The 24386-nt window shown below is 42.4% G+C and overlaps 1 protein-coding gene across 7 annotated transcripts in view; it reads left to right on the top strand.

Moving 5' to 3' along the window:
• mast2 (microtubule associated serine/threonine kinase 2) overlaps nucleotides 1-24029 on the top strand; it is a 133499-nt gene extending 109470 nt beyond the window's left edge. For all 7 annotated transcript variants that reach the window (XM_026346252.1, XM_026346255.1, XM_026346254.1 and 4 more), the window contains 23 exons: nucleotides 3823-3898; nucleotides 4563-4772; nucleotides 10903-11004; nucleotides 13498-13630; nucleotides 13807-13874; nucleotides 14045-14148; nucleotides 14279-14487; nucleotides 14567-14705; nucleotides 14820-14952; nucleotides 15153-15318; nucleotides 16346-16447; nucleotides 16583-16705; nucleotides 16789-16898; nucleotides 17095-17249; nucleotides 17459-17601; nucleotides 17825-18004; nucleotides 18270-18530; nucleotides 18696-18922; nucleotides 19184-19306; nucleotides 19602-19738; nucleotides 19838-20025; nucleotides 20326-20879; nucleotides 21209-24029. In XM_026346252.1, coding sequence (XP_026202037.1) covers nucleotides 3823-3898; nucleotides 4563-4772; nucleotides 10903-11004; nucleotides 13498-13630; nucleotides 13807-13874; nucleotides 14045-14148; nucleotides 14279-14487; nucleotides 14567-14705; nucleotides 14820-14952; nucleotides 15153-15318; nucleotides 16346-16447; nucleotides 16583-16705; nucleotides 16789-16898; nucleotides 17095-17249; nucleotides 17459-17601; nucleotides 17825-18004; nucleotides 18270-18530; nucleotides 18696-18922; nucleotides 19184-19306; nucleotides 19602-19738; nucleotides 19838-20025; nucleotides 20326-20879; nucleotides 21209-22744 — 5179 coding nt within the window. In that variant the 3' untranslated portion in view covers nucleotides 22745-24029. The remainder of the gene's footprint in view (nucleotides 1-3822; nucleotides 3899-4562; nucleotides 4773-10902; nucleotides 11005-13497; nucleotides 13631-13806; nucleotides 13875-14044; nucleotides 14149-14278; nucleotides 14488-14566; nucleotides 14706-14819; nucleotides 14953-15152; nucleotides 15319-16345; nucleotides 16448-16582; nucleotides 16706-16788; nucleotides 16899-17094; nucleotides 17250-17458; nucleotides 17602-17824; nucleotides 18005-18269; nucleotides 18531-18695; nucleotides 18923-19183; nucleotides 19307-19601; nucleotides 19739-19837; nucleotides 20026-20325; nucleotides 20880-21208) is intronic.
• Nucleotides 24030-24386: the final 357 nt, after the last annotated feature.

The following is a 24386-nucleotide window of genomic DNA, read 5'->3' as shown; positions in this document are numbered from 1 at the left end:
AGCATGACTCCGAGGGCATAATTGTCCAGTTGCTTACTAGGGTTTTAATGTACATCATCTACATAGTGTTTTTTTAATGACACCAGTAGAACAGCAAACGGAATAACTGTAGTGACTGAAAACAGAAAAGCAGAGTTGTTGCAGTAATGGAATAAGTTCTGTGGACTGAATATATCAAGACAGCAGGTAAACCTAAAGACATTTGCATTAACAGTAACTTAAAATGGAAGAAAAAACAGAAAACAGTAGGATCTCTTATCAAAATAAAACAAAATGTACTAATACCATATTTTTTATTTTTGATGTCTTACAACCCGCAAAACAACGTCCCTTCTAAAATTTAAAAAATACTGAGATTTAAGATTTGTTTTTATAATATATTTTGTGATGAACACACTTGCATAGCCGTCTTACTATAATGAGAACATAATAACAACAACAATAATAATCTGATTTCCACTATACTAACGTGGTAAATATTCTCAGCCCCAAACCTAACCTCAACCCACTTCTAACCTGAACCCTAAAACCAAGTCCTACCCTTTGCAGTTATGAGGACCAACTCAAACATCAACACGGTGCCAAAATGTCCTCACAACAGTGGTACTGAACTCAAATGTGTCCACATAACTACATAAATACATGTACACACACACAAACACACACATCCACACACATCCACCTCATCCCCATTCTGCCCAGCTCTCTGTCACGGCCAATTAGGCCTCTCATTTCCCAAGTCGCCTGCTTCAGTTGTGAAGGAGCAATGTTATTTTTCTCTCTCCCCCTTCCTCACCTAGGTCTCCCCCCTGCCTCACCAACCCCATCTGATTCGCTGTCTCGTCTGATTTACTTCAATTACCCTCTCCACCAATAAGCTCGTTTGCATTTTGAGTGCCTTTAGTCACATGTGACATCACCACTTAGCCGAAAAGAAAGAAAGCGGCTTTCCAGCAATATTTTAATTATCCAATTTTATAAAACACCCAGGGCTTGAAACACATTTTATCTTACATATCTCATAAATATTTTCTCTCTTTCTCACAGTCCTAACTTTTGAACTCGTAGCCCCACATCAAAACAGAAGAACTCTCCCACAACTTTCTCCAAAGCCTTGTTTCCAAGGTCATTTCTCATAATAATGACGAAGACGTTTTTGCAGGGATTGCCGCGGGGCGATTTTTATTTCCCATTACAGCAGAAATATAGCGGTGTTCTAATTAGCCTTTGTCTGGCTTCTTTGTGCTATTCATCCCTGGGATTTCACTCCGACCTCCGCTACAGCTCGCTCTGAACAGGAGCTTTATTTTAATAAAGGCTCAGGCTGCTCAGAGCCACAAGGAGAAAAGAAGAATAGCAGAGTGAAGAAGAAGATATTGTGTGAAAATTAAAGAATGAACATAACAGCCTCTGGCACTGAATCCATCTCTGTCAAGGCTAACCTTTATTTACTGAGCCCAGTGGAAGAGTCGGCCAAGTTTAGATTGATTTTTCTCTTTCAAGAAACATGGACATGAAAGGAGAGCTTTAAAGTTGAGCATGTTAGAGCTCCAGGTGATTGACGTACATCAGTAATGGCTGAGTGTATGTGTTTGTAAGTAGGCGCACAGTTGAGGCTTGCTTGCTTTAAAAGGTCAGTTCACCTAAATGAAACAAGCTCATGTACTGTTAACGTGCCACACTGAGTTTCTCTTTGAACTCATTCATTCCATTCTAGTGCTTTTTCTTTTACTGTTCTTTTCATTTGTGTTAATTTGCTCTCAGTTAAACTCAACGCTTTCTGAAGATGTTTCACATAAAAAAGGGAGTGAAGGTGTCAACTTTTCAAGACAAGTCTGACTGACAGTAGTTTAACACAGATAAATAAAAATAATCCGTTTGCTAGGAGCCACATGAAACATAGAACAACAAAAGGTTCTAAACGTAAATGTATGTTAATATTAGTACATTTGTATTACAACAAATTCTGCGGTGTGAATCAAATGAAATAAAAGAATGTGTTTAAATATTATTCCTGCAGTGTATAGTTGGACACAAGCAAAAGCAGATTCAAACAAAGGGAAGGTAGACAGGTGTGTGTGTGTGTGTGTGTGTGTGTGTGTGTGTGTGTGTGTGTGTGTGTGGTCACCTGTCACTGTGTGCGTCGTCATAATGATAAACTGCCTCCATGACGTTTAGCTCATATGTCACATTCAGGCATCTTTCGTTCCTATTAAGCCGGTAATTGGGCTTCGAGCTGCCGATGGGTGACTTAAAGCATTACTTCATCGCACAGGTCACGTGTGTGTGTCTGCGCGTGTTTATATGTTTGTGTGACCACCCCGATGACTCATACGAACAAAGACATCTGGAGCCTCAAAGTCATTTGTTTTTACCTTGTTTCCCTTTAATGTGTTAAATTGCCTCAGGAATCTGGTTTCTTCACATTCTACTGAGCTTTTCTAAGTTTTGTATATTATTAGTTTATGGTAAGACAACGTGCAATAATAGAAATACTGTAGGATTAAAATCTCTTGAATAAGAAGGAATAAAGTAAAGAATATCACATAGTGCTGAGTATTACTCATTTTTTCTGTGATTGACAGTGGATATTAAATAAGCTATGTGGAAAGTTGTTTTTTTTTTTTATATATATTAACATAGTGATTATTCAAAAATGTTTTAAACACAAATATTGCAGCTGCAATATTTAGAGGTCCATAAATGGATGGAATGAATAATACAACAGACTAACAAAGCCTAAAATTGCTTGGAATGAGATTTCTCTCCCATGACTTTCAACACACACACAAACACACTCTGCCTGTCACCTTTCGTCATCTCCTATTCTACTGAAAGTGAGACAGAAAGGTCAAGGATATTGCTGCTGTGGCTATTTTGTCTTACTGTAGAGAGAGGTTGCTTTTTCGGGAGGGGGGATGGCGGTGGGGGTTTATGATAGAATAAGAAAAGAGATGTGTCCCAGGAGGAAGGAAACTGGGAGAAAATTGAGCCCACTGATAAAAGGGTGGATTTATATTCAGTTGGAGCTGGTATGGACTGAAGGAGACATCACTGTCAGTCTGTCAGGTCATGAAAACCCCCTGAGAACAGACGGATACTTGGCTGAGGAGTGGGCAGCCTCGGTTTATTACCAACAGCTTCTTACACATGCTGCTTATGCCCATCGGTCTCCAGAGGAGTTACCTCTGTGCCGTACTGTGTGTGCAGTCATGTGGATCCAGAGGTCGTCTTAGCATGAAGACCCCAAGGTCACATTAGTGTCCATGACTGTCATCCTGCTTTTATTCTGTCTGTGCTCTGGTTGACCAATCGTGTCTGGTCAGTTCTGTTTCATCTGCTTTTCCTCCTCAAACAGAATCAAAAATTACACAATAACTCTACATTTTTTAACATTTAAATATAAAAGTAAACTGCTACGACGTTGTGAACCATAGAATTCACAACTAAAAGTTAAGCTGCTGAGCCGGTAAAGAGATTAAGATACTAGTTCCCAACCTTTTCACCTGTGTCTCTTGGTCCCTTGTCACAAGCTTTAGTGTGAACTTGAGCTGGGAGCAGTTGACCCAAAGAGAGATTGGCCCTTCTGATCCAGAACACTTAAAGAGGAAAACACATTTGCAAAAACAGATGTTAGAAACAGGTCTTTCTAAGGTGGAGTTGAAGGTTGATGCACCACATTTTATTAGTGGATCGACAATATAGAATAGGACTCAGCTTAGCTCTGCAATATGGCCCAATTTAGGCAGTATTATTATAAAATAATAGCTTTGTACAGTAGTGTTCTGTCTCCACTCATCTATTGTGTCTGTTGTGTTTCAGCCCGGGACGCTCCCCCATCTCCTTTGACCATGAGATTGTTATGATGAACCATGTGTACAAGGAGAGGTTCCCTAAGGTTTGTACTGCACACACACCTGTACAGAGTAAATATACAGCGTGTTTTAAAGGAACAGGGAGGACAGTGGAAGTAATCAGTAACAAAATGTTTACATTTATTTTTTGTTTTGAAAGAACCCAGATGTTCCTGCAGATGCTTCAGAGTAAAATGCTTTGTCAGTTCTCGTTGCTTTGATATTGTGAAGCGGCTGCAGGTAGTGCTGAGTTTGCAGTTCCTATTTATGAACAGTTCAGATTTTGTTCATAAAGAAAATTAATCACAGTAACTGTAGATGACTTTGTCCTGAATGTTTCAAATTCCATCATTGTCTCTGATGTTTATACGTTTGTGTGTGTGTGTGAATTCTTCATAATGAAGATGTAGGTGAAGTAAAGACTAAGTCGCTGTCTCTATGATCTATTGTTCTAGTGCATTGACTGTATTATCTTAGTCCTTTATGCTCATATATGCAGATATTTCTGTCAGATATTCTTTTCTGAATAATTTAATATTTAATTTGGAGGAAATTGCTCTAATGTATGATCTTATCGTGTGCACATGTACTTTCTGGTCTGGACACACACTGTATGTCTCTCTGTGTGTCTGGTGTGTGTGCGTACCTCTTCGGTGACTCATCCCTCTCCCCCCTCCCTCCTCATCCCCACTGCTCCCCTCTCCTCAGGCGACGGCTCAAATGGAGGAGCGACTGGCTGAGCTGCTCTCCTCCTCGGCCCCAGAGAAAGTCTGCCCACTGGCCGACGGGGTCCTGAGCTTCATCCACCATCAGCTGATAGAGCTGTCAAGAGACTGCCTGGAGAAAAGCAGAGAGGGCCTCATCACTTCTCGCTACTTCTACGAGCTCCAGGAGAATCTGGAGAAGCTGCTGCAAGATGTAAGTCCGACAATACAGTTTATTCACTGTCCTGCAAAAAAGCAACTTTTACCTCCAACTCAGTAATTCTCTTAAAAAAGTAAGTATATAAGATTAAGGAGCTCAATGCTTTCTGTCTGATATACATTTGGTTTTACTTTGATTGAGCTCCTGGTGCCTCTTCAGAAGAAATTAATTACAATAATGTTTAGTTTCCAATGAAAATGAAGAGCAATAAAGTAAAGAGAGAGACTTATCAATGCAGCAGCTGCAGGAAAAAAATCCCCCCTCTCAGTAAATTTTGAAAAGAGACCTTAGTAAAGTCATTTTATTCAAACTTAGGTTTATAGCAGCATGTCAACACAAGGACCATTGAAAGTACTTCATCAGACACACAGTGATTTAGAAGAAATAATCCAGAAAGAGAAAGTTAAATTAAATAAAATCAAATAATTAAAAAAACATAATAAGTAATATCTATCTCTCTATGAGCCTTTGTCATTCTCTCACACTGTTACTCATCACAGCAGGTAAAGTAAAGGTATAACCCCTGACATTAAGGCTGGCTTTGTTTCATTACATCCAACACCGGGACCCTGAAATCTGTAAACCTGAAGAGAATTCAGCTATTAATGATGTTATTAGTTACACCTGTTATTTTTTAGTAACAGTGTGTCTGTGTCTGAAATAATCGTTCCATGTGTCATAAATGTGTAATCGATTACACATAGAGAGCAGTGAAATTATATTTTTCTCCCGAGTGAATCAGCATCAGTTTGCTTCTATGCTGATGGGTCCCTTGTCAGATTTTTACATCTATCAAAGGCAGAGCTCTTTGGTTTGCTCTATATTAACAGTTAATACACAAAGAGTGAGGGCACATTTTAATTAAAATGGTTTGGAGCAAATATAGTCCTTAATTTTGCAGCTTCCACTGTTTTCTAATTATTTCCTAGAAAGAAACCATGGAGCTGTTAATTCATAGAGTTTCCTGCAAAGAATCATGCATATTACTGTTAATTACAAAGAAAATGGAGGCAGAAGTGTTCAACTGGTTAGGCTCCAATTAATTAATTCTAATTAACTTCACTCTCATAACCTCTTTTAATCAGGCAAGTCAGCTGAACATGGAAATATGTGATATTTGGCAAGTAAATTATGAAACAACTATGAAGAAACACAAAAGAAACCAACACAACCAACTGAAACTGATTAACTTTAAATAAAAAACTTTGTCTTGTTTTATCCAGCGGTCACTTTTAAATTCAGGTCAGATTAATTCAGTTATTTTAATTATGTAGCACCAAATTGCAACAGTATTATCTCAAGGCTCTTCTCATTTTAAGGTTAAGACCATACAGAGTTGTAGAGAGAGAAACCCAACAAGCCCCTTTGAGCAGCACTAGGAGACAGTTTAACAGAAGATCCAGGCTCTGGGTAAGAAAAGAGGGGAGTAAACCGATGATGATCAGGAAGAACAGACCGCAACATCCGGGTGCTGCTAGCACGACCTGGACCGTGCAGTCGCCTCCAATAGGAAAAAACTTCTATTAAAGATTATATGTCATCAGAAGCACCAAACTCTCTAGGAAATAATTAAGATTTATCAGACCCCAGAGAATTAATTAACAATTTTTTTTGCTCAAATGTTAAAATGATTCTGTTCTGGACTTTAATTTAATTGCGGTACCTTACCAGTCACGCTCGGTTTACAGTGGAACAACTCAGGGCATGACGCAGTCCTTCACTCATCATGGCTACAACTACGCTACGTGATGTCACGTGAAGACACACAGACTGTGGCCCCCCAACACATAAACCCCACCCTCATTGCTCTCACATTCCTTCACACACATACCTGCTGTTTACCGAACACTTCGGACCGGCTTATTGCTGCACTCAGTATCGTCGTTTTGTATATTTATGCATTTATTGCAGACGTTAGTTTACTTACGTGTGTGTTCCAGTGATGACATCTCTATTAGCTCAGTTTCGCAGTGTCTGGGGGGGTGACATTATGGCTCCCAATGGCCTCTTATTGACCTTCTATTCTACTGGGACACACACACACATCCTCCTCGATTTTAATTTCACACTTCAGCAGTCACTGGGGGCTGACAGATGACTCTCCCAGACGAACAGGAGGGGTGAAGGAGGTGCATTTGGAGGCTTTTGGGATGGGCGGGAATTCAAGGGTAATCCTTTGCTGCTGATTGGTTGAGGGGTCGATCAAAGGGGGAGGTGGATGTGTGTGCATGAAGCCTGTTCGAATGCTTTTGGAGGGTGTGAGGAACTTGAACACATCTGGAGAAGCTTCAGACGCCGAAGCTGCAATGCGGGTGAATGATGACATCACCAATTAGGCGGTATTAGGCGGGTTTTTTTTTTTTTTTTTGGCGGGTGGCCAAGTGGAGTGGAGCAGACCTACAGAGGAGAGGAGAGTATGAGGCCGTGAGCAGGTGGATGGAGGTGTGAAAATAGCCTCTATCCCTGCATCATCTCTGGAAATCCTTCTTTGTTTTGAGAGACATGTCTCGAATCTCGTGGCAGAGGAGGCTGGAGGAGGAGGTGCTGGAGGAGGTGATGAGGAGGAGCGAGTGGAAGGTGTTTGCTCACAGCTGGGAGGAGGAGGAGGCAGATGCAGACTTTGCAGTTGAGTCAATTTTGGTTTGATCCCATCAAGCTTTATTGACATTCTGAAACTCGTTACGCCGACGATGATGAAAACGTCACAGAGCCGTAGCTTCTCCGTAGATTAAAGGACAGATTTAAACATGGTAGCTCTTCTAAAACCTCAATTACAAACTCAGCTGATTAGTTACACCAAGCTAAAACTACAGCAGTCTACAGTAACAACACGTGTCAGTTCTACTCTACAATCATCAGTTTCATTATATTTGAACTTGTTACTGTTGTTGTTTTTTCTCAGAAATTTAACTTTCTATCATGTTTGTTTGTTTATTGTTGTTGATTATTATTCTGATTTAGTTTGACCTCAGTTGAAAGAAAAACAGCCGTGCATGTCAAAGTGGACTGTCGCCTTTTAGAGTTTTCAGGAAGGATGAACTAGTTTCCTCAAGAAGACGATGGACAATTAATAGAGTCAAGTGTTGTGGGGTTTTTTTCTGTAGCCTGTAAATAATTTCTTCAGTCATCAGGCTGGTTTATGTATGTTTTTTGATATAAATACAGTTTATCATTTTGTAGCACTTCATAATTAGGTAATATAATCACCTGTTTTATATACTAACTTAAAATTTTTATGTATGTCCCATAAAGCAAAATCACATAGACTACATCTTTAAAAGGCTTTAAAATATTACTTTCTCCTTCAGGACACCGAGTGCTGGTGTGGTCCCTGATTCCCTGATTTGCTGTTACTTTGTGAAAGAAGTGTTCAGACATCAGATATTGCACATGTTAGCAAAGTGTTGCTGTAGAAACCCAGTCATTGCTGTGTTTCAGTTTAAAATACAAGACAAAATTGTCGTAATATGTTGTGTGCAAATTCTATTAGGAAACTGTTCATAGACACATACCACAATGTTTTTTTTTTGTTAATCTAGTTAATTAAGTAAATGGAAAACTGATGCACAATTCCTACTAATCTACAGACATTAAGATATAACCTGTGGAAATGATTTGGGTGAAATGTGCCTTTATCTGGAATTCTAAAAAGACAAGCTGAGTTTTATTTGTATTTATTTTTCCGATGTCTTTGAACTTTACCTCATTCTACACCACTCAATAGAAAAACTTTGTCTCTCTTCATTAGACAAATGCATCTTGTCGGGTTTTTGAAATATTAATTCATTCATGTGTCACACGTCCTCGTCTTCCATCAGCTCTCATTTATTTTAATCTCACTTGTGTTTTCAGTGTATAAAACTATTACTAAACTCCCCACTTTTTGTCAGTTCACCCTCTTTGGTCTTGATGCGTCTTCGTCCTTCGCATCTTGTCCTACTTGCTTATCCATTCCTTTATTCGTCCATCCGTTCTTACCTTTCCTCATGTCATGACCTCATTACAGAACTCACAGGAGGCGACTCACCTCTCCTCCTTCTGTCCTCCTCTACTCCTGGTCTTGTCTTTTATCTCTCCTCCACCTTTACCCCTCCGTGCCTCTCTTCACCTCCACCACTTTCTCGCTCATCCATCCCTGTCATGGGCCCTTAGTGACCTGCCAGGCAGTAGCCATGGTAACATACGTCCAGCCCAGGAACCCCTGGGAGCCCCCGCTGGACTCCTGGGGGTCACCTGAGAGCAGAGGGGAAAGCAGAGTGCTAACTCAGCTCCGGTCATCTGTCACAGAGAGTGGATTGTTCACTCTGATCCCACCACATGTCTATCAAGGCTCAGATACAGCTGCAAACATCTGGTTTTAATTAACTTTCAGGTGGAAACTTCATCTGCTTGAAGAAAGTGATAATAGGCTTGATGACATCAGCTCTGTATCTTGCAGCTGATCACATGGAAATATATGAAATATTAGTATCTGTCACCTGATATAAAACATTAAGTAACTATACTAATTAATAACAAATGTTTTAATTTAACAGTATAATGATATGAGTGTAAATCTGCATTGACTTTAATTTTAATGATTTTAACAAACTATTTGCTTGTAAAACAATATGAAGCACACTTTTTAAAACATTCACAGTAATAACTGTACGTAAGCAAACCGTACACAATGGAAAGTAATAGTATAGATTACTTCAAATAGTACTGCTAACACTGCATTGTAGATGCCACTTTATTAAGTTTCCAACTTTTTCCTGCTTCAAACTGAGTCACTTTTTGCTTTTGTAAAGATGAAAATTCTTGAGAACTTTTTTTTGGACAGATTGTAACCTATGCTATCAGTTAATCAAAAACAGCAGCCTTAGTTAAATGTAATTACATTTGCTTTCACATTTTTGTCAGCAGGTTCCCACCTGTTTCCATTTATTCCTACCACACTCTCTTAAAGTGACACAGTCCCCTTTGCCCCAGCATAATAATACTGTATTTATTATAATTTAGGAAATCCAGAAATATCTCATATATTTAAAAATGTCACTGTATGATGATCAGAAGAGGCACTACAATGTGTAAAAACTAAAATCTATAGAATAAATCATATAGTACACAGATGCATACAACACCATTTAGAGTACTTTGTACCCACCAGGGAATGTCTTCCACATTAAACATGTCTCACACACAGTGACTGGTTAATTAGCCGCTGCACAGTGGGAGTGTGTCCCTCAGCTGTCCATTACTCACTGATCACTGGCCTGTTCAGTCTCACACATGCTTTCAGTTTCCTTCACTTTTACATATACACAGCATAATACATATTTAGAGTGCACATACAGTACATAGACGCCCCCCCTCCAGGTCTCATTACAGTTATAAATAATTCAGGGGCAGCGCGTTGGACCCCGGGGCCTTCTGCATGTGTCACCACAGCTCTGTTAGACAAACGGCAACGAGTCACCCGTGCTTTGTTTATGACCGACCACCTCCTCTCTGTTAGCGTGGCTGACACATACACACGCACATTATAAATACATACATGCTGCATTGATAAATACACACACACACTCACATGTTCCTCTCCTGAGAATGAACCATGTTTTACAGTGGGTGGTTTGTAATTGTTTCACACACACACACACACATTCACACACACATTTTTCACTTCCAGCCTATTTCTTTCCCTGGATCACTGTTTGCTCCAGATGCGTCTCCAGTCAGTTACAGTGGATTGCTGGGTAAATTGCTCTGTCTCCACACTGACAGACATTTCACGGTGGATATCAGGGAGCAAGGCAGAGGTCGTTCTGATTTAGATTACCTCTCAGGTGTTACTCTGCCGTCTGGTTGTCCTCAAACTGCAAGTTCTGCTTTGTTTGTGAAGGACAAACACAATACAAGAGACTTTATCTGCACAGTTTCAAGGTCACGCAAAGGATTCAGGATGATGAATTATTTAAAATGTAATTAAATTTAATGAATAGCGTCTTCCCCCAGACACTGTGCAATGAAAATCTTTTGTCTTGACAGACTGTCACATGCGGAAAAAAAGATGGAAATGAAAGCTGTTTTCTCAAGCTGCTAAGCTAACTATCCTCCTGTGATTGTACTGTATGTTTGTGTACAGGCTCACGAGCGCTCAGAGAGTGTGGAGGTTACCTTTGTCACACAACTTGTAAAGAAACTGATGATCATCATTGCCCGGCCTGCACGCCTGCTGGAGTGTCTGGTAAGAAAACCTGAAAGACAACAAAGTGATTGACATCCTTTACTTTCTGTGGCATATATTGATTTTTCTTGATAAACTTGAATATGTGTCCATCGCTGACTTTATTACTCAGTATTGACTGAAAAATTTGGTTGCCGCCTTTCATTTTTCCACAATTCAATTCAAATTAAATACTTTATACCTCAAGGAGCAATTCAGACAGACAAGTTTGCAAACATAATGAAACATTTCACAATAAGAAAATAAATACATCCCTACAAATGATAATACCCTCAATAAAAATGCTAAGATACAAATACATTTATCAGTATCAATATAAAATCAGTTTACTGTATCTGGACATTAGCAAACAAATCAAATCTCTGCAGTTTAAAAATATTGATTAAAAATAATAATAAACAATACAAGAAGTACCTTTACATTTGCACCTACATACATTTACTTACAGTTTGGAGGCACATTTATTACTGTATATTCAAGTATTTCCATTGTCTGCCACTAATTAAATTTACTCTAATGCGTTTCTGAGGGAAAGACTGTGGTCTTACTGCATTACATTTATTTGTGTTAATGACCTGAATCACATTTATTCAGATTATGAAATACTGAGTGTTGTTATACAGTACATTAAAAGTTCTACCAGTATATATGAAAATTAAAAGGAGTGCCACCTTTGGCAACTGCTGCTTACAGCAGCATGAATAACAATAATTGAATAATAAAAAAAATTGTGATATTAAAACATATAATAACACCGGAAAGAGAAATTTGATGATTACGATGTGTCGCGTTTTAGACAAAAGGCTGATGAATAACATTAAACCACATTACAGCAAATTTTATAATAGGAACTTAGAAACAACAAAGAAAGAGAAAATATGTTGTTACAAGGAAACACAGGAGGAACGAGTCCTTCTAAGTCGGCGTAGGCTGAGTTTCTAATCCTGTTTTCCTGAAGGTTTTAATCAGCTTTGTCCTGGTTGGTTATCCTCAACGGTTACAGTGTAGTTTTTAATCACACTGCTGCACAGTGATGTAAACTAGTGTGCTTCAAAAAGCATGCTTTGAAAAATATGAGCAGGATTAACTAGAATATCTTCTTTATGTCATGCTGCTCGACTCCACGCGTGGTTAATAAACAATTTGGAGTTTCATGCTTCTCAGTGTGAAAGGATCTAAGCGCAGCACCTCATTTATGAACTTCCTCTGAGAATTTTAAATCAGATTAATGTACATGCACGCATGCATACACATTAGCACCCGTCTGCTAGCTGGGCAGCGCCTCATATGTAAAATACTGAGACTTTTTATCTTCCTCTCGTATCATCCTCTCAGCTTGCTCCTCCACCGGGGCTCGATCAGTTTGGGTAAAAATGGTGCAAAAACTGGGGCCAAACAGGAAAAGTCAACCGTGGAGAAAGGAAGGAGAAAGTGAAGACAGCAGTAGAGATGAAGACAGAAAGGAGTATAGGAGACAGATGGATAATTGGAGAGGCAGTGGAGGGTGAGGAGGAGAGAGGGGGGAGAAGGGAAGGCTGCCCTGGTGCTCGTGTTGATAGCTTTGACTAATCACATGCAGCAGAAGCTATGACACCGTACACGATGGGTTTTTACAAATGGAAGCACACACAGATAGAAGAGGGGGAGGGACTGTGTGTTTACATGTAAACTGTATTTGCTGTGTGTGCAGAAGTGGGGGTGTAACAGCAGGTCTTTGTCAGAGGACACAAGACAAATACTGAGGTGTTGAGACAACAGAAACCTCTATCTTCTCCGAATATGAATACTGCTGCAGATGTAGAGGCTAAAGTTTATTATGTGTCTATGATCATCAGGAAAGGGACAGTCCGGACAATGACTGTGTTTTATTCAAGCAACAGCAGTGATGTAGTAATGAGTGAAGTCTTTTGTTACTTTATTGCCTTTGATATCAAGAACAAACCAAGGAACCTCAACGCTAACCCTGCTAATAGAGCTACCATCATGGGCAGTAAAACCTTTAAATGATGTAAAATGCTGCAGCACGTCTCATATTTGAACAGCCACATCACACATCACACAGCTGTTCATCTCTCTGCTCTGGCGCCCAGTGGCTGACAGATTGGTCCCTGTACCAAACAGAAAAAGATTCCCAGCAAAGCTTTTCAGCCAATGGTACCATAATGGTGGAACAAGTTACCTAACTCTGCTTGATCAGCAGCCTCACTCCTAATTTTCCAAAAACCTCTTATGCCCTTTAAAAAAATAACTAATAAGTAAATCTTTCTGCTGTATATAGTTCCTACATCGCACAAAATACACAACATTTCTTCTCTTGGCAAATGTTTTCTTCTTAGATTTGTTTTTTGCTTGTTGTCTTACTTTTATAACACTTTGGAAAAAGAACACCTTCCAAATGACAAATAAAATAATAAATGTACCAAATATATAAATGTGTAATCTTATATTTTACTTTCTCGTCTTGCCTTTTTCGTCTGTCTTCCTCCGTTGCAGGAGTTTGATCCTGAGGAATTTTACCACTTGTTGGAAGCAGCAGAGGGCCATGCCAAGGAGGGCCAGGGCATCAAGTCCGACATCCCCAGATACATCATCAGCCAGCTGGGCCTTACCAGGGACCCCCTGGAGGGTAAAACCATCTCAGATTAGACATTTTGTTATATTGCATCGGTAGTGAAATCAGATAAGAGCAGTTGTACTACGGGTTAGAGTGCTGCAATGACTCTACACGTTATTGTTGCTCCATTCTGTTGATTTCTCCTTGTCCAGCTCAGTTTGGTAACAGATCCTTTGGTGTCTTTGTAGAAATGGCCCAGTTGAGCAGCTATGACAGTGGAAACCCAGAGACCCCTGAGACTGACGACTCGGTGGATGTGAGTACAGTAATCAGATATGAAAGTTCAATGCTGTCTGTCAGAAATGTCTGTCATTGTCAAAATCAATTTAGAAAACAACACTGTTTCAGCTATTGGAAGTTTTATTTAATATTTAAAAAGAATTATCCTATATAGTTTAAAAACAGCCAACATACTGTACATTACAGGGTCGAGGAACCACAGTCCCAGCTGCACCACCACAGACTAAAACCAAAACACCTCGAGAAGAAGACTTTGAAAACATCAAGCTCATCAGTAACGGAGCCTACGGGTACTGCAACATATCTGTTATCCTCTCATTCTTCTTTTAATGCACGTCAGCTGCATTCCTGTGTGGAAAGGAAGGAAAACTCTGTGCTACTGAAATGAATAAATGTTCTCTGGTTTCTTGTTCGTTGTAGTGCCGTGTTTCTGGTGCGTCACAAAGAGACCCGGCAGCGTTTCGCCATGAAGAAGATCAACAAACAGAACCTGATTCTGAGAAACCAGATCCAGCAGGCCTTTGTGGAACGAGACATCCTGACGTTTGCTGAGAACCCGTTTGTCGTCTCTATGTTCTGTTCTTTTGAGACTAGGAGGCACCTCTGCATGGTGATGGAGTATGTAGAGGGTAAGGTCTTTGGTGTTAGAGGTATTATTAGTACTGCTGGAGGTGTTGTGTTGTCTAACACTGTCACTGTCCTCTGTAGGTGGAGACTGTGCCACGCTGCTGAAGAATATTGGAGCCCTGCCGGTCGATATGGCTCGTATGTACTTTGCAGAGACCGTCCTCGCATTAGAGTATCTTCATAATTATGGCATCGTCCACAGAGACCTTAAACCAGACAAGTAAGACACACACACGCTTTATTCTTATTTGCTTTTGTGATGGCATTAAAGTTTCATTAATGTTTTTTCTTTTTAAAATCAAATTAAGCAGCATTTTGGATTTTTTCCCTGCAGTCTTCTCATCACTTCGATGGGACACATTAAGCTGACAGACTTTGGTCTGTCTAAGATTGGTTTGATGAGTTTGACGACAAACCTGTATGAAGGACACATTGAGAAAGACACCAGAGAATTCCTGGATAAGCAGGTAGCAGCAAATTTCTTTTCTGCAGTTATTGTTGATGTATGTGTGGCCCACAATTGTGGTATAGACATTATTATTTCTTTTAACTACTAGCTAAAATTATTTCAGTTCCACATGTTTTTGCTGAAAATTGTTGATAATTACTAAAATCGCCAGATGTGTAGAAAACTCTGCTGATCTTCTGTGTGTTAACACCTCGTCAGGTGTGTGGCACCCCAGAGTACATCGCCCCAGAGGTGATTCTACGTCAAGGCTACGGGAAACCGGTGGACTGGTGGGCGATGGGAGTCATCCTGTACGAGTTCCTGGTGGGCTGCGCTCCCTTCTTCGGAGACACACCAGAGGAACTGTTTGGGCAGGTCATCAGTGGTGAGTAGATCATGTGGCAGACTATACTTCACTAGCTGTCACAACACTTCACTTTGAACTGACAAAATCCCGCCTGTGTCAAACTGTCCAGTCCAGCCACTTGTCTCACAAAGACGCACGAGTTTCACTGTGCTGGTGTCTAATGTGACACTGCACATAAAGAGCTAAATATAAAAGGAATAAGACTGGAACTGAACCAAAGTTTACTTTACTTGAAGCAACTCTGTGGAAGCAGTAACACTTAAAAATGGATGTTGTCCAGTTCCTGTTCTTCAATAAAGATGCTGTAACATGTATTTTATCGTGAATGTTTAATGTTTGAGCCTGAGGGCTTCCAGGAGAGAGAACAGCAGACCTGATAAAATCATCAGACGTGGACAGGAAGAGATGTTACAGCAGAGAGGGACAGACTCTACTCACAAGAAATAAATCGATGTGATTTTTCATCTGTTTTCTTCTCTCCTTTGAATTCTATTTGATGTACCGACAATCAATGACCATAAACCTATATTGATCCCTGTGTGTCTCTTTTATGACTGTCTGAGTCTGTCTCTATTGATGCAGTGTAGTGATAAAGAACTCAAATCTGCTTGTACCTTGAATGTGTTCTGTGTTTTTATCTGTCGGCAGTGTGTTTTTCATTGCGCATTGTGAACTGTAGGGTAGGGAATTTCTAACTGGAACTCTGGGACAGCATCTGAGGAATCTAAGTAAAGAAATGGTCAAGAACATAAAACAGAAACTGCAGCAAGACACATTTCCACACAGAAACAACATATTGATGAGAAGATTGATGTGTGGTTCACATTCGAGAAAGTGAAAGTATTTGATTAAGATTTGAGAATGTGAAATGCAGACAGTACAAAACAAGCTACAGTTATTTTGATTTATTGGAAGAGGAAACAAACACAAAAGCTATTCATTATACAAACCCTGAAAACTATGGCTGAAGTGAGACCTACAGCCAGAGTAAAATCTTTAAGTAAAGTAAACCAAACATCTGTGTCTTTACACTGTGTTGTGTTAGATGAGATTATGTGGCCTGAGGAGGATGAAGCTCTGCCTCAGGAGGCTCAGGATCTCATCTCCAAACTGCTAAGACAAAACCCCCTGGAGCGACTGGGCACAGGTAACAAACTTTTTTGTTTGTTTTCTTATTTAAATGTCCTTACATGTTGCACTCTGGCCCAGATTCAGTCAAATCTGATGATGTAGTTGCCAGTTTCTCCACCCCTGTTCTTCACATTCTCTGTCATCTCTACAGGAAGTGCCTATGAGGTGAAGCAGCACCCATTCTTCACAGAGCTGGACTGGAACAGCCTGCTGAGACAGAAAGCAGAATTCATCCCCCAGCTGGAGTCTGAGGACGACACCAGCTACTTTGACAGTGTGTCTCCGACTGGGTTATAGACATGTGTTACCTGTTTGAGGTGTCATCAGCATACAGCTTAATCAATTTGTCCTTTGCAGCTCGGTCTGATCGGTACCACCACGTCGATTCAGAGGAAGAAGACGACACCAACGATGATGAACACGTGGAGATTCGGCAGTTCTCCTCCTGCTCACCTCGCTTCAGCAAGGTACACACTGAAACCTGCACACGGCTCCACACCTGATCTTTTTTTAACACAGAATCATTTCATGCTTATATTCATATATCATGATCACAACTGACGATTTACTAGTGGTCATGTCAATTTTTAGCCCTGAATGCGAAGCTCCAGATTAAAATGAGTTACTGTAAAGATGGAAGTTAACATTGTGTGTTGTGTGCAGGTGTACAGTAGTATGGAGCGTCTATCCCTGCACGAGGAGAAGAGGACTCCTCCTCCCACCAAACGCAGCCTCAGTGAGGAAGGAGGAGATCGCATTGACAGCCTGAGTGGACTCAAGTCCAGAGATCGATCCTGGCTGGTGGGCTCTCCAGAGATGTGAGTTCTTCACCTCAATTAAACAGGACAGATGCAGTAATTGTCTTTTGTTGTATTAAAAAAAATTTAGTTCTGGACAACAACAACAAATATTTTTTAGTATTTATTTAAACAAGAAACATTCTGGTATGTGATCATCTGTATCTTGTAGTCAGCTGTAATTTGCAGTTGTACGTTCTCCTGAACTCTCCTCACCTTTCCCTCTCCAGACTGCGGAAGCGTCTGTCAGTCTCTGAGTCGTCCCACACAGAGAGTGACTCCAGCCCACCTCTGACAGTCCGGAGACGCTGCTGCTCTGCTATCATTGAGATGCCACGCTTTGCCATCTCCTCTGAAGAGGAAGGAGGCCATGGTAAAAATTTAGCGGTCACTGTAGGGAAGAAACTGTTCTTCAGATTGACCCAAAATAGTGGATGTAATAAAAGAAAATCTAATATAATGTAATAAAAGAAAATTCTTGAAGCTGATGTCAGGCAAAGTGTCATGTTCAGCTTCTTTATTAAATAAAATACAAAGTGACTCAAATGAGGTTTAGGTCTCGAGCCTAACTCAACTTTTCCTTTATCAACTCTTAGGTGTGGCTGGAAGTCGTAAGAGTCCAAGCCTGTTAGGTCCGAGTGCAGTGAGAGGTCCCCGGGGCGAAGAGCTCCCCCTCGCCATCCCAGAGATCCCAGTGGAGAGAGAGCTGAAGCTGGACGAGTCTCCCACCACCCCAAGCTCCACCTGTAGCCAGCTAAGCAGGGCCACGCTCACACGTCAGTACAGACACAACAGGGAGGAGACATAGTGGTGTTCCATTGTTAAACCAGTGGTTTTGAAGCAGTGTAGTTCTTAAATAAATGTTTTGTGGTTTAAAGCTCTTCAGGTAGAAAAGTGACTTCCATCTTAAACGTTCATTTACACAACTGAAATCTACATAAACCTGAATTGTTTCCCTGTATTCTGACATAGGCAGTGGAAAAACACCTAATCTGACCCCCCCCCCACTCACTTTTATTCCTCCATCCTCTGTCAATGCAGCCGGCAGCTCAGGCGACGTGTCTGACCGCGCTAATGGTGGCAATGGCAGCAACGGTGGTACGGGTGGGGCTGCTAAAAGTGCAGCCGACAGTGACTCTCCATCGACTCCAAAGGCCATCAGTGACCTGGCTGCTCGCAGGGCTCGCCATCGGCTGCTGTCAGGAGACACGGACAAGCATACCACAACGCCGAGCTCCAGACCGCTGAACAAGGTCATCAAGTCAGCGTCCGCCACCACCCTGTCTCTGATGATCCCCTCAGGTCAGTGCATCAGTTTGTTAAACACTGGCGTCCGTCATGCACACTGTGAGGCTGTGAGGTGGAAATAATAACAATGTTCATGACTGACATTATAATAATAATTTATTTATATTAAATGTGGCCGCAATACAACACAAACGTTAGGCTCCTTCTGTACGTCCTCAGACCACCATGGAGCCTCCCCACTAGCCAGCCCAATGTCACCCCACTCGTTATCTTCCAACCCATCATCACGAGACTCTTCTCCAAGCCGAGACCTGTCCCCTGCCGTGAGCAGCATCAAACCTGCCATCATCATCCACAGAGCGGGAAAGAAGTACGGATTCACATTAAGAGCCATCCGCGTCTATATGGGAGACTCTGACATCTACACGGTGCACCACATGGTCTGGGTGAGTCCACAGTGCAGATGTACTAATAAACTAATAACTAATAAAGTCGAAAGTCCTCAAGAGCAATTTTAAAGTTGACATTTATCAGTTCACATTCTAATTATTCTGGTGTTTTCAAGTCAGTGTCACTGTCAGTGTGGCTGGAGAGAACAGGGATTCTTGTTGTTAACAGAAGATGGCAGTAAACAACAATAGGACTCACTTGTTCCATTTCACTTCTGTCCTCCAACATCTTTCTCACCTCTTTCTGCTTGTTCTCAGCATGTGGAGGGGGGCGGTCCAGCCCATGAAGCCGGGCTGAGGGAGGGCGATCTGATCACTCATGTCAACGGAGAGCCGGTCCACGGTCTGGTTCACACTGAGGTGGTGGAGCTCATACTGAAGGTACAGATAACAAGTACTCTCAATTTTCCTTTTTTTAGATTCAGTTAAATCACTTCAGTTGAATTCAGAGCAGTGATAACCAGCCACAGAACACAACAAGGTTACTTTTTATCTTGTTTTATTTCATTATTTTAGGTTTTCTACTCATTTGCTTTTTAATTAAACAGCATAAAAAGTGCTTCATACACCAGAATTAATGACACAAATGACATTTTAAATACCAATTCTATAATCCAAGTTCTATATTTATAGAACTGAAACAAAAAAATGTCTTATACTTTGTCTCGTCCCTCAGAGCGGTGCCAAAGTGTCCATCTCTGCCACCCCGTTTGAGAACACGTCCATCAAAGTCGGCCCTGCCCGAAAAACAAGCCACAAATCCAAGATGGCGCGACGCAACAAGAAGACCAAGAACAAGGAGGGACAAGACAGGTGGGGCACACACCTGTGTCATATCAAACGTCTCTTTGTGTTTTGTTTTTTTAATACGCCCGTGGAGCCACTGAGTGAGTCCTTTCCTCTCTCTCATAGTAAGAAGAGGACGTCTCTGTTCAGGAAGATCACCAAGCAGGCGTCTCTCCTCCACACCAGCCGCAGTCTTTCTTCTCTAAACCGCTCTTTGTCCTCTGGGGAGAGTGGACCCGGCTCACCAACACACAATCTGTCACCACGGAGCCCAACACAGGGCTACAGGTCCATACCTGACTCTGCCCACTCAGGTGAGAGACGCAGACCAGGTTTGAAACTGTGCAGTGAGCAGTTTCAGTTGATTGTTAAATAATGTTTTATTGTCTAAACATTTAAAGATGTAAGTTCACAGAGCCAGAGATGTCGTTTACCAACACTTCAATAAAATTGAGGACTGAAAAAACTTTCAGTATTGTACATAAGAGAAAATCTACAGTTGTGATAACCTGTACCGATACCCGAGTTAAATTGATGTAAATGAACATGGTTGTATTTAAGGTAACTGTCTATGTGCAACTGCTGCGTCACTGTGCTCCCTCTCTGCTCCTCAGTTGGTGGAAACTCATCTCAGAGCAGCTCCCCCAGCTCTAGCGTCCCAAACTCCCCGGCAAGTTCTGGCCACATCCGCCCCAGCTCCCTGCACGGTCTCGCCCCGAAGCTCCAGCGTCAGTACCGCTCTCCACGACGCAAGTCTGCTGGCAACATCCCCCTCTCCCCTCTGGCCCGCACACCTTCACCCACACCTCAGAGCAGCTCACCTCAGCGCTCACCCTCCCCGCTGCCTAGCCACAGTCTGGGACAGGCTGCTGTGGGCCAGTCATTCCCTGTGAAGCTCCACTCCTCCCCTCCCCTGGTGAGGCAGATATCCAGACCTAAAAGTGCAGAGCCTCCTCGTTCACCACTTCTCAAGAGGGTGCAGTCTGCTGAGAAACTGGCTGCCTCCCTATCTAACTCCCCCTCATCCTCCTCTGGAGTCACAGCAGCAGGCGAAAAGAAGCTGCCAGTGGGAGCAGCTGTGGGGAGTCGTAAACACAGCCTGGACATCTCACATTCAGAGTTTAAGAAGGAGATTCTGCAGAGGGAGCCGAGCCTGCAGAGCCTTCAGGTAACAGTCTGACACGCCTGTCTGTTGTTCTACTGAGCTTTGTGTTGATTTCAGGGAGTCAACCAGTTATTAATTCCAGTTCCAGTAGTTACATACTTTTTCCACTCGCACTAGGAGGTTTTTATGGTTAAGACATGAAAGATCAGGATTTCTTTTCTGTTATTATTTTAGGCACATATTTGTTAAATAGTTAATATTTAACAAAATTTAACATGTAAATTTTTGAAGTTGTTATTTGTTATAACATGTTTTATGAGAAAGGTTCACATACTTTTTCTGCCACTGTGTGTGTTGACAAGAATATTTTCTTATTCTTCTCTGACCTTCAGGAGTCCGCCAGTGAGGGTCTACTGTCCTCAGCAGGACGCGGTGTGGAGAAAGGCAGCCTGCAGAAACACTCCTCCTCATCCAGGAAGTTAGGACGTCAGGAAGGGGACGGTGCCCTCGGCGCTGTATCTGGCTCACTGGGCCTTGGCCCCGGGAAGAGTAAGCTGAAGGACAAACTGTCCGCCATTCGACAGGACAGAGCAGAACGCAGGGAATCGCTTCAAAAGCAAGATGCCATCCACGAGGTTGATTCATCTGAGGACGAGACAGATGAGGGCTCAGAGGACAGCCAGGATGGACGCAGGGGGACGACTTTTACCCCTCCCCCCCTCCTGAGGCCCACCACTGTGAGAACAGGCCCTGGGGGCACTCTGCCGTCCCTCTGCCTCTCCCCATCCACTCCCCACGCCACATTCACGCACACTGGGCCCTCACAGATCGGCAGACCCACTCCCTCACACACCCTCCCCTCCGTTTCCGAAACAAAGTCTGCACAGAGCTTGTCATCGGTGGGAGTAAAGGAGGGGAGCTCCAGCTCCTCAACAGAAGAGGGTGCAAGACAAGAGAGGAGGGTTCTGGAGCCAAGCGGTACCACCAAACCCACTCAGGGTCCCCTTCCCTTCTCCACTCCAGGCAGTGCATTCATCTCCGTCAGCAAGGACATGTTCCTCAAGCCAACTCCTCCACAAGACTCAAAGGGCCTCAGAGGGAAGACGGGACCATCAGAGCTCAGAGCAGAGGATCAAACCCTGGATAGCCCTAGAACCACTGCTCCATCAACGACGAGCAATACAAGTACTCCTGACTGCAGAACTACAACTAAGTCCCCAGACTCCCACACCGCCACAAGCACTACAGACAGCCAAGAGACTCCCCGCACGTCCTGCTCCTCTCCAGGCATCCCCAAAGAGAAGAAGGAGGCCGACAACCGGAGACTATGTGCCGCCGCTGCAGCTGCAAGTCTGAGTGCGTCTTCTTCGCCCAATTCTAGCTCCAACTCAAGCTCCAGCTCCCCGGTTCCACCCTCTGAGAGTGGGGTAGACAGAGTTGTGTCCCAGCTTGCTACAGTAGCTAAATCCGTTCTTGGTCCTGTTAAACTCAGCAGTGTTTCTGACAGAAAGGACCCGAAGCCATCCAGAGGAGCAACCCCAGAAGTGCCCCATACTGACCCCCTTTCATTCCACTCCAAACAGGTCCCAGCTCCACATCTATCTCCGACCAGGCAGAGAACTGAGCGAGTTGCCTCTCCAGCAACCTCCCAGAGGTCAGCCAGATCTTCAGCCCAGAAAGACTGTGCAGCCCCAGCACCGCCATCCTGCAAGGACGTCCCAGGGTCTGTGGATAGAGAGAATGCTGCCACCTCTGCATCTGTACAGCAGCTGGGTGCCGCTGCAGCTCAGGCCGCCCTCAATGCAAGCCTCCCCGTCTCTGCAGCATCTGAGCCACAGCGCAAGCGGTCCGAGCCCCAGACAGCAACTGTCACCAACGTCATGTCCGCCTCCTCGCAACAAGACAAAGCAACCAGCAAGAAGACGTAGCAGATAGTTGAAATGAACCAGAGCAAAATGTACAGATCACACCACTCAGCGCCGGCCCGAAGTTTCAGAACTCACTCAAACTGCATGTTTGGAAGAAGACAATATATTAGTAATATGGCACTAATCTGAGAGTTTGACATTTGAAGCAAAAGAAAGGCGTAGAGAGAGCTAACAGAAGCAGACACAGGTGTGGTAGATGGAGGTCCATTCCAGCTGTTCTGTGCTCTTTATGTTAGTGTGAGTTATTGTGGTGTCCTGACGCTTCAGATGATGCTTTCAGACTAAAAACCACGAGGAGTCTGCGTTCTTTCTTTTTCTGACAACATGACGGGACTAGAAATAAAGAGCCCAGTGGTCCATGCTCATACAATTTTAAAAAGTAGACACATTTATGTTCTCTTTGAGTTTCTGTGCTGCCTCATTAACTTTCACCTTGATGTTCGGCAGAGTACACGCATGCTCCTCACATGAGGACGTGCCAAACCAAACCCACCGCTTCCCTTACCATTGCTCCTTGGTCTGGTGTCTGCCTAGCTGTGAATGCATCTCAGCAATAAAGTGCAGCTTAGATTTAGCAGTCTGTGTAAATGCATTACAGTGTTTTAATGGGAGTAAATGTGCACAGTCAACGTGCACTCAGCACCCAGATAACTAGGCCAAATTAAATTCTCCTCTCGCTGTAGTCCCTGCTGATCTGACACTGCAGGCCTGCAGCAAAAGAGATATATTCCCTGAGCACTGACTGCATGAGGCGTCTGAAGAGATTTTATTGGTTCAGTCATCTGCACAAACCTCTGAACACAGAAATAGTCGAGCTGTGGTGAACGTCTGTGGTTATTTTAGAAACTCTTGTTGGACCACAACCTTTTTATTTCTAACCCCATCAGCCTCTGAAGGCTGCACTCCTTTTATTTGGTATCTGGACCAACCTGCTGTGTTTCTTTGCTTCTAACTCTATAAAGTTATCACACCTTACTTTGTAATTGTGTGTGAGAGAGAGAGCGTGTTTGTTAATTTGTGCATGGTTATCTATGTATATACATATACATACATATATATATATATATATATATATATATATATATAGAAGAATATTTAAAGTTCTGTTGTGCATCTGTTTTATACATTGAGTGTGTTTGTGTGCGTGTTTGATGACTAACGTTGGTCAGGACACTCTGCTGCCTGTGGATGTGTGCTGAGCTCTCTGTGTCTGTGTTTGGCATCAGGCTTTGCACAAAACTCTTCTCTCGTTTGTCTGTTTAAAAAAAAAAAAAAGACACAAAAATCACTAAGAGAAAACCGCTCGAGACTCCGTAGCTCAGTTGTACGATTGTTTCAGTAGATAGAAACAAAAATGCACTCAGCTTTTCACTTCCTCCTGTTTTGTGTCTTTGCTGAGCTGCGTCATTGTTGGAGATGCGACAGAGGTCCCTGATGTAGTTTAAAGTGACCTCGACACTGACTGTGGCAATTTCTGTATCATGTTTACATGTTGTTTTGTTTCTTTATGCTTCTTGTTGCCTGTAACAATCAAACCTCCTCTGACAGGCTGGGATGTTTGGGTGACTCCTGATTCTCTGTGGGAGATAAAGAGCTCAGCTGTGGTGGACGACGTTTAGAAAGGACAAAGATTCGGCTCATA

The sequence above is a fragment of the Anabas testudineus genome, chromosome 4 (genome assembly GCF_900324465.2).
Source record: "Anabas testudineus chromosome 4, fAnaTes1.2, whole genome shotgun sequence".
NCBI lineage: Eukaryota > Metazoa > Chordata > Actinopteri > Anabantiformes > Anabantidae > Anabas > Anabas testudineus.
The sequence above is the reverse complement of the archived record's forward strand: the minus strand, read 5'-3'. Positions and strand labels throughout refer to the sequence as shown.